The 10000-nt window shown below is 36.4% G+C and overlaps 1 protein-coding gene across 1 annotated transcript in view; it reads right to left on the reverse strand.

The window, feature by feature from the left end:
* The window catches only part of LOC107665532 (A disintegrin and metalloproteinase with thrombospondin motifs 2), a 152676-nt gene that overhangs the window by 19488 nt on the left and 123188 nt on the right, over window positions 1-10000 (reverse strand). The window contains exon 5 of the mRNA XM_016456446.1: window positions 2671-2754. Coding sequence (XP_016311932.1) covers window positions 2671-2754 — 84 coding nt within the window. The remainder of the gene's footprint in view (window positions 1-2670; window positions 2755-10000) is intronic.

The following is a 10000-nucleotide window of genomic DNA, read 5'->3' on the forward strand; positions in this document are numbered from 1 at the left end:
GCAAACCTGCAATAATTAAATGTTAAACAACACAAATATCCTTTATGTATTTAATCCCATTCTATTAACCAATGTCTTTGCTTCTGACCTTCGATGATCCAGTTCAACCATACTAACAAGCAAAAATTACTCTAGACAAACATTTGTGTCTTTTTTTTATTGCTGAAGTGTGTTGAAATGTCTTCTTCTGCATTCTACTGTACGGACGTAAATTTACTTTCCCTTCAGCCTGAGGCTTATTCATTTCACTTTTGGTGTGAAAAGGCTTTTATATTTGCCAAAAATAGAACTTTTTTATTTTAAAAACAAACAAGCAAGCCCTGTCCAGATTTAAAAATTAACGCAAAAGTAACGTAACGCATTACTTTCCATAAAAAGTAACTAAGTAACTAAGTAACGTAATTAGTTACTTTTTTATGGAGTAACGCAATATTGTAATGCATTACTTTTAAAAGTAACTTTCCCCAACACTGGTACCAAGTTTATGAAACATAATTGTTTTATTACAAAAAATATAAACCCAGGAAAGTTATTTTTACACAGAAGACAAAAACTTTAATCTAAAATTTTATTTACACTATGTTAAAATAGCAGGTTTTTCTGCTATTTATACTACTTATTGCAAATAGTGGCAATTATCAGCACCTCAGTATTATAGTACATTATAAAACAGTATGCAATAATAACTTATTGAGTGTACATTTTAATTTTAATTTTAATTATTAAATGGATGTCACCTTATTGGGACAATAAAGCCCTCCCTACACCTACCCTAACCCTACCCGATACTTTATTTTCAACTTTTTGATTATTTTCTTCATTTTCATGGAAAATAAAAGCTTTTCTGATGTGATTTGAAATTCGAAAAGGGAGAAAAAAGTTCGCCAAAAGGTGGATTCGAACCCGGGTCGATCGTGTCAAAATGAGTACAACACACACTTTACCATCTGCGCCACTGGAACTGATGACAGTTGACTGTCTTTTGTAATGTTCACTAGCTGAATCACACGTTGGTGGGCGGCATTAATGTAAATAGCCTCTGCCAACAAGGCGGGCTATTTGCACTTAGTGTAAATAGATACTCCGAAAAGCTTAGTTCGCTTATGCCTTGGGACGGCTCTGCTTGCGACCACCTACTGGCATAAATGTAACCCACAAAAAGTTTAAGTGAAAATTATTCACCACTAATGCATGTAATGTACACTACTGCTATTAATTTATCCTCATTTCTGTCCAGGTGAGATGTTGAAGAGATGTGGGATTTTCTTAGTGAGTAACTGTGTCAGATAAAAGCCGAACCAAGAACTGTGGTCACTATCAGGTCAACCACATCAGAGTCTGGTTACCTGATCTGAGATCAGCCTCTCCCTGATCTCCAGTTACAGGAAGAGCAGCATTTTATGGAGCTGTGTTTATGAATGAGGCAGGGTCATCATTGATTGTTTATCTTGCATTCTTGATTCTTCTTCCCAGAATCCTTTGCTTGGTCCCATAGGGGAGGTGCTGGTGTGTGCGAGCTTATGTGTTGGGGAGGGGGGTATTGGAAAGGCAATTGCATAACATCAGCACTCTGTGTGCTTTGGTGTTGAACTGTGAAGGCGTGCGACTTTGAAAAGACTCCCATGGGAACTCAATGCTTTTAGTTCCCGTTTGCTCAGTCCGATGAAATAACAGGCCCTAGGCCATGGTGAGCACCCAGTAGAAGGGGGTGGGAAAAAGATGCGCATGTAAGCTAAGCTAGCGGTGTCTTTACGTGTTTATGTAGGTGTGAGTGTGAGACAGAGAGTGGAAGAGAGAGAAACGGAATGTGTTTTATACATGTTTGCCGCAGATGCAATATGTCATGATACAGAACTGCAAAGTGCTAAACGGCTACAGACAGCGAAGTGGACCATTTGGGGATTTGTGTAAAGATAACAAACAAAACAAAAACAATTTTTAGGTTACAACAGTGCTCTTTCACAGTGAAAACTAAAGACTGAACATGAAGTTTCAGATGAAACCCGAACTAAGAAGTGTATAATTAAGCACTACTAGCAGCACCAAACAAGTTTTCCAATCACTCCATCTATCTTCCATTGATCAAAAACAACAAAAAAACAGATAACCCTGTCCTAAACTCAAACCACTGGTTGAGCCACAACTTAATGTGTGGAACTCACAAAACCACAGTGTTTACAACTTTTTTTGGATGTTGGCCTACAAATCGTTTAATAATATTTGTCTCTGAAGTAACAAAATAAATGACACTTTACATTTGGGGTGACTCAAAATATGACCATAAACCATTACAAACTATACAACATGAAACACTCAAGCTCGCCAACAATATAATTAGATATATGACTAGATTATAGTCAACATGAAAGGCTGTTCGCAGCAAATATGCTGACTTAAACTGACTTATTTCTGAGCAATATAAGATATTTAACAAGAAAAAAAAATGAAAGGACAGGACTTAAAAAAATTAAAGAGGGATTTATGATGTCAGTCGAAAAAGAAAAGTTGTTTCATAGGCAGAGCAAATTTTTTAAAGATGCACTGATGAATTATACACATAATGATCATACATGCAATAAAATAGCACATATGGCTCATTTTAATTTCATGCTGATTTTAACTTGTCATCTGATATTTGATGCATGATGTCAATAGATTAATAATTCTTACTTTTCTGGCATCGACCAAAACAATCCGAACTAGCACCACATTTATAAGTGCCCCGAGAGAATGGTCATGATAAATCTCGTTCACCTGTGAAGAGAAAAAAGCAGTGTTAGATCCAATATTAAGAGCTTCATATTAAGACAGGCTGATATTGTAAGAGCAAAAGGCCTCATTTTAAAATACACTCCATTAAAGGAAATTATGTTTGCTTTCTTGAAACTCATGTAACAGGTCAAACTAAAGTGCTCTGAGTGAGAATTATGACTAAGTGATATCCAAGACTTCACACTGGGGACATCTTCTACAGATTCAATGTTCCAGTCTGCCTTTTAGATATGTTTCAGCATTATGTTAGAAAAAAAAAACTGTTGTGCAAAATGGATCCGAGTTCATTCGTTTTTTGATTTAATATTGAAAACAGAAACATGAGAAAACGGCACCATTTTCATTTTTTTTTTTTTTTTCAAAAACATGAAAAGACAAGAATTCGCCTTAATTTTTCGTTTTTACATTCAGGGGTAGAAAATGGATAAACAGCTTGAATGTTCGATTTCCATGTGTGGGAGGGAATTAAATGCCCCTTTTCACTGATTGGTCAAGCAAAAATGAAACCATCATTTTTGCAGTGCCATCATGTCGTCTTCAGTTCTGTGCAACAGAATAAGAGTCCTCTGCTGTTAAGGTGTTTATTGTAACTCCTGCATTTCGTCTTTCTCTCATCAAACAACCAGACTAACAAATGGACAGGGTTTACTTCTGTGTAGGCATAGTTTCTCTATGGCAAGTATTAGGTGCTTATTGCAGAAATATGTATGTACCTCGGATCTGCAGCCACATTACCCTTTTAGTCTATTTCTTTTGGCGCACTGCACATTTTATTTAGCTGTCCAGTTATCAAAATCTGTGTGGCAAAGCTGCGTGACGCACTGGACAACACGGGGCGAATGCATTTACATTATAGTGAAGCGTAGACAGGTATTGATTTTAGTGTGAATACGCAGAAGTCATGACTTTTATTTTAGACAGTACAGTTTCATTAATAATGAGTATGAATTGATTTCATATTAGACACAAAACAGTGTGTTTTATTTGACTTAAAACACAGGCATTTCATTCTTGAATGAATCCGAGTCTATGAATGAATCGTTTGTGTGAGTGGTTCAATGACCCATTTGCTTTGCTCCTGAATAAATCAGCATTTTGAACGAATCGGTTGAATTGATGACTCAATGACTCATTCATCAACACAATGACTTGCCGCCACCTACTGGCGATGTAACCTTCATAATTCAAGTATCCAATTGTTTCATTTTGTCACTCATTTCATATTTCTGTAGGCTATTCAGAATGTTTTTGTTTAAAACATTAATCTCATTCCATTATGCAATTGATGTGTTAATGCATTTACTGCCGTCTCAGCAGCATTAATTGTGTAAATACATCTAAATTCAACTTAAGATGCATCTTCTGTGCCACAGTGCAAAGATGGCTTTGGTTGGTACTGATGTAATTAGTAATTTTCAAATATTGACTAAATTCAAGAATTTAATATTAAAGGTGACAGACATATTTTATAAAGTTAGAAAAATGCCCTTGCAGGGTATCAGAGTGAATACGACAATTTAAGATTCGATCAAGAACATGGTTGAAACACGAGGAGCTGAATTCTACAGAAAGGCCCAAGACAACAGGATGTTTATAAATCAGATCCTAGCGCCAGCCAGTCTGAAGCAAGCCTAACCAACCAACTCTTTAACACAAAAGAACAACTCAGGAAGGAGATTGTCAGATTTGGGGCAAGTAATCAAGATTGATGGTCAAAGAGATGCACAGCATGACCATCATGAAAGGTGACACAGCATGAGACCTTTTAACCTCTGGTCTTCACAGAACATGTCCTTATCCTCACAGAATGACACAGAAACTGTCTTTTACAGATGTAGATGCATCAAAATGAACTCAAAAAGACTTATAAACGAATATCAGTCCATTACTTATCTCCATATCATGTATGTAACCCACACATTTGACTATCATGTTCTAATCACTTTGTGTATTGTGTATGTCTTTTTCATAACGGCTCGTTCAATGAATCGCTGGCCGACTCAGTGATCAGCCGCAAAACCATGATTCTGTCCAAATTCCCTATAAAATCTTAAATGATTCCCTTTGAGTTAAATTGACCTGTTTCCCTTACACCCTTTTATAAAAAAATAGCATGTATTATATACACGTGTAACATGCTGTTGGATAATGACAGTATCATATAAACTTCTCTATGAAAAAAAAAAACTCGAAATAATAATCAAAACGGTAAGATAGCTTTATATTCACACTAAAACCGATACTGGTCTGCGCTTCACTATAATGTAAATGTCACGCAGCTTTGCCACACAGATTTTAATAACTGGACAGCTAAATAAAATGTGTGGTGTGCCAAAGAAATAGACTAAAGGGTAATGTGGCTGCAGATCTGAGGTACATACATATTTCTGCAATAAGCACCTAATATTTGCCATATAGAATCTATGCCTACACAGAAGTAAGCCCTGTCTAGGCGTTGCCCCAGTATGGTTTGTGTCAAGCCATTTGTTAGTCTGGTTGTTTGATGAGAGGGAGATGAACGCAGGAGTTGCAATAAACGCTTTAACAGCGGAGGACTCTTATTCTGTTGCACAAAACTGAAGACGACATGATGATGGCACTGTTTGATGTTTGCTTGACTAATCAGTGAAAAGGGGTGTTTCATTCCCTCCCACACGTGATATTGAACATTCAAACGGTTTATCCATTTTCTACCCCTGAATGTAAAAATGGAAAATCAAGGCGATTTCTTGTTGTTTTTTTTCCGTTTTTTTTAAAAAACGAAAAACTCAAATGGTGCCGTTTTCTCATGTTTCTGTTTTCAATTTTAAATCAAAAAATGAATGAACGCAACGTACACGGACCAAAATGGCTAGCAACTTTAAATGATAAATAATAAAGTAATTATAAATATTAACCCTAACGCAAAACCTTTTCTATTTGTATGTTCAAAAGTTTGGGGTCAGTAAGAATTGGGAGGAGAAACATACAACACCCCGAGCTAAGACATTGTCTAATTGATCAAGACAAGATTTGGGATGTGTCCAAAATCCCAGTTTAAATATTCAGGACACCATCAAATTATGCTTCTAGCCTTTTTGCCACCGCGTTTTGCCACTGCTTTTTAGCACTCTTTGAGCGTGCTCTGGATTACACACCAGCAGCTCCTCTAAAACCATGAGGAGAAAACCCATCTAGTCTCGTTACTTCTATTCTTCTACTTTAATTTATTTTCTTTTCCGTTGAGAGTTTCGTGTTCATGTCACGCAGCTTTGCCACACAGATTTTAATAACTGGACAGCTAAATAAAATGTGTGGTGTGCCAAAGAAATAGACTAAAGGGTAATGTGGCTGCAGATCTGAGGTACATACATATTTCTGCAATAAGCACCTAATATTTGCCATATAGAATCTATGCCTACACAGAAGTAAGCCCTGTCTAGGCGTTGCCCCAGTATGGTTTGTGTCAAGCCATTTGTTAGTCTGGTTGTTTGATGAGAGGGAGATGAATGCAGGAGTTGCAATAAACGCTTTAACAGCGGAGGACTCTTATTCTGTTGCACAAAACTGAAGACGACATGATGATGGCACTGTTTGATGTTTGCTTGACTAATCAGTGAAAAGGGGTGTTTCATTCCCTCCCACACGTGATATTGAACATTCAAACGGTTTATCCATTTTCTACCCCTGAATGTAAAAATGGAAAATCAAGGCGATTTCTTGTTGTTTTTTTTCCGTTTTTTTTAAAAAACGAAAAACTCAAATGGTGCCGTTTTCTCATGTTTCTGTTTTCAATTTTAAATCAAAAAATGAATGAACGCAAAGTAAACTTCAACCAGCCCACAACTCCGCATCTTCAGCCAACACCCAACCACTGGCTTCCCAAGACGTAACTTCATCGACTACTGAACTTCCAGCCAATCAGCAACCTTGGGAAACCCCCTTTTCTGCAGCAAAGGGAACCCCCCTACACAGGCAACGCAAGAACCTCCAGATTCTAGCTGAACTGGTGCATTTAATATAAATTTTAACCTCATTGAGAAACTCAAGGCGAGGGTTAATTAAGTGATTGATGGTTGTTCAGGTCTATGCAATTGCACATATTGCTATAAAATAAATAGACTAAAGGGTAATGTGGCTGCAGATCTGAGGTACATACATATTTCTGCAATAAGCACCTAATATTTGCCATATAGAATCTATGCCTACACAGAAGTAAGCCCTGTCTAGGCGTTGCCCCAGTATGGTTTGTGTCAAGCCATTTGTTAGTCTGGTTGTTTGATGAGAGGGAGATGAATGCAGGAGTTGCAATAAACGCTTTAACAGCGGAGGACTCTTATTCTGTTGCACAAAACTGAAGACGACATGATGATGGCACTGTTTGATGTTTGCTTGACTAATCAGTGAAAAGGGGTGTTTCATTCCCTCCCACACGTGATATTGAACATTCAAACGGTTTATCCATTTTCTACCCCTGAATGTAAAAATGGAAAATCAAGGCGATTTCTTGTTGTTTTTTTTCCGTTTTTTTTAAAAAACGAAAAACTCAAATGGTGCCGTTTTCTCATGTTTCTGTTTTCAATTTTAAATCAAAAAATGAATGAACGCAACGTACACGGACCAAAATGGCTAGCAACTTTAAATGATAAATAATAAAGTAATTATAAATATTAACCCTAACGCAAAACCTTTTCTATTTGTATGTTCAAAAGTTTGGGGTCAGTAAGAATTTATTTTTCTTTTCTTTTAAAAAACAAACAAACAAAGAAAACAACAAGAAAAAAACTGTTTAGCAAGGAGGCATTAAAAAATTAAACAAAAATGACTGTGAAGAAATTCATAATGTTGCATTCTGCAAGATGGCGCTGCTGAGTTCGGACGCCGTCCAGGTCGCTCCACTTAGATTGTGCTTTTATTTACTTTTATACTTTCTTTTGCTCTCTTACTTACATTTCACTGCTGGTCATATATTCCCTATATAACCATGTATGTGACAAATAAAAAATCTGGAATCTCTTGAATCTTGAAAAGATTTCTATTTCAAATAAATTTTTCTGCTTATTTTTCTGCTTCTTATTAAATATCTTTCCCTTTACTTCACCTTACAATGTTTATCTTATTATTATTATTATTATTATTATTATTATTTATTCTTGTTTTTTATTGTCTTTGTTATTACCAATACATAAGGACGAATTCCTTGTACATGTACACCCACAGTACTTGGCAATAAAGATGATTCTGATTCTAATTCTGATTCGGAAATGCTGCTTTTGAACTTTCTATTAATCAAAGAATCAAAGAAAGAATGGTGGGGGGGGCATCTGAAAAGAAATAAGCATTACAACTGTTTTCAACACTGTTTATTATAAGAACAGTTTCCTGAGAAGCAAATCAGCATATTAGAATAATTTCTGAAGGATCATATGACACTGAAGACTGGCTGAAAACACATTTCCCAATATTTTAAACATTTCACAATTTTACTGTTTTTCCTGTATTTTTGATAAAATGAGTGCAGCCTTGGTGAGCATAAGAGACTTCTTTCTAAAATATTACAGACTTTTTCAGAACGGCGTTGTACATGTAAATATATATATATACTTTATGAAGCTGTTTTGCTTGTGCTATCATTTGCTATAGTTGCTGTATAAGTTTCAGCTTTTAACATATCTCAGCTAGTCTCCCAGTTGATCAAACAGAGACACAAGTTAAACTCCAGCTAGACCATCTTAAGCAAGCTAAGACCAGCAAACCATCAAAGGCTAGGTTATTTTCAGTAGGGTTTTTCAGGTTTTACCAAATTTTTGGGGCCATTCTGTCCCCGCAGAGACAGCAAAGTGTAACACAGCAACAAACAGACAACCAGCAAAGCTGCACTCAATAATGTTTAAGAGAGCCTTTTTCATTTCCCATGATTCTGCAGTTTGACTTTTCACCCCGTGCCTCAGCCATCTTTACTTATTGAGTTTGCTGAAGGATGGGCTTAATGCACTGTGGGAAACGCTGTTCCCAGACAGAGAGGGAGACAGAGGCAGACAAATTGGTACAGAAGTTCAGACATGGTGTCCTCTGCCGCTCTGGAAGCCTGCTAATGAGACACCGAGATGTATACACAGCCAACAATAATGAGATTTCTGATGTACAGACTGCGGCAGGGGGAGCAAGAATAAGAGAGGAATGGAATCTCTTGAATCTTGAAAAGATTTCTATTTCAAATAAATTTTTCTGCTTATTTTTCTGCTTCTTATTAAATATCTTTCCCTTTACTTCACCTTACAATGTTTATCTTATTATTATTATTATTATTATTATTATTATTTATTCTTGTTTTTTATTGTCTTTGTTATTACCAATACATAAGGACGAATTCCTTGTACATGTACACCCACAGTACTTGGCAATAAAGATGATTCTGATTCTAATTCTGATTCGGAAATGCTGCTTTTGAACTTTCTATTAATCAAAGAATCAAAGAAAGAATGGTGGGGGGGGCATCTGAAAAGAAATAAGCATTACAACTGTTTTCAACACTGTTTATTATAAGAACAGTTTCCTGAGAAGCAAATCAGCATATTAGAATAATTTCTGAAGGATCATATGACACTGAAGACTGGCTGAAAACACATTTCCCAATATTTTAAACATTTCACAATTTTACTGTTTTTCCTGTATTTTTGATAAAATGAGTGCAGCCTTGGTGAGCATAAGAGACTTCTTTCTAAAATATTACAGACTTTTTCAGAACGGCGTTGTACATGTAAATATATATATATACTTTATGAAGCTGTTTTGCTTGTGCTATCATTTGCTATAGTTGCTGTATAAGTTTCAGCTTTTAACATATCTCAGCTAGTCTCCCAGTTGATCAAACAGAGACACAAGTTAAACTCCAGCTAGACCATCTTAAGCAAGCTAAGACCAGCAAACCATCAAAGGCTAGGTTATTTTCAGTAGGGTTTTTCAGGTTTTACCAAATTTTTGGGGCCATTCTGTCCCCGCAGAGACAGCAAAGTGTAACACAGCAACAAACAGACAACCAGCAAAGCTGCACTCAATAATGTTTAAGAGAGCCTTTTTCATTTCCCATGATTCTGCAGTTTGACTTTTCACCCCGTGCCTCAGCCATCTTTACTTATTGAGTTTGCTGAAGGATGGGCTTAATGCACTGTGGGAAACGCTGTTCCCAGACAGAGAGGGAGACAGAGGCAGACAAATTGGTACAGAAGTTCAGACATGGTGTCCTCTG

This window comes from Sinocyclocheilus anshuiensis, unplaced genomic scaffold (assembly GCF_001515605.1).
Source record: "Sinocyclocheilus anshuiensis isolate Anshui unplaced genomic scaffold, SAMN03320099.WGS_v1.1 scaffold607, whole genome shotgun sequence".
Classification (NCBI taxonomy): Eukaryota; Metazoa; Chordata; class Actinopteri; order Cypriniformes; family Cyprinidae; genus Sinocyclocheilus; species Sinocyclocheilus anshuiensis.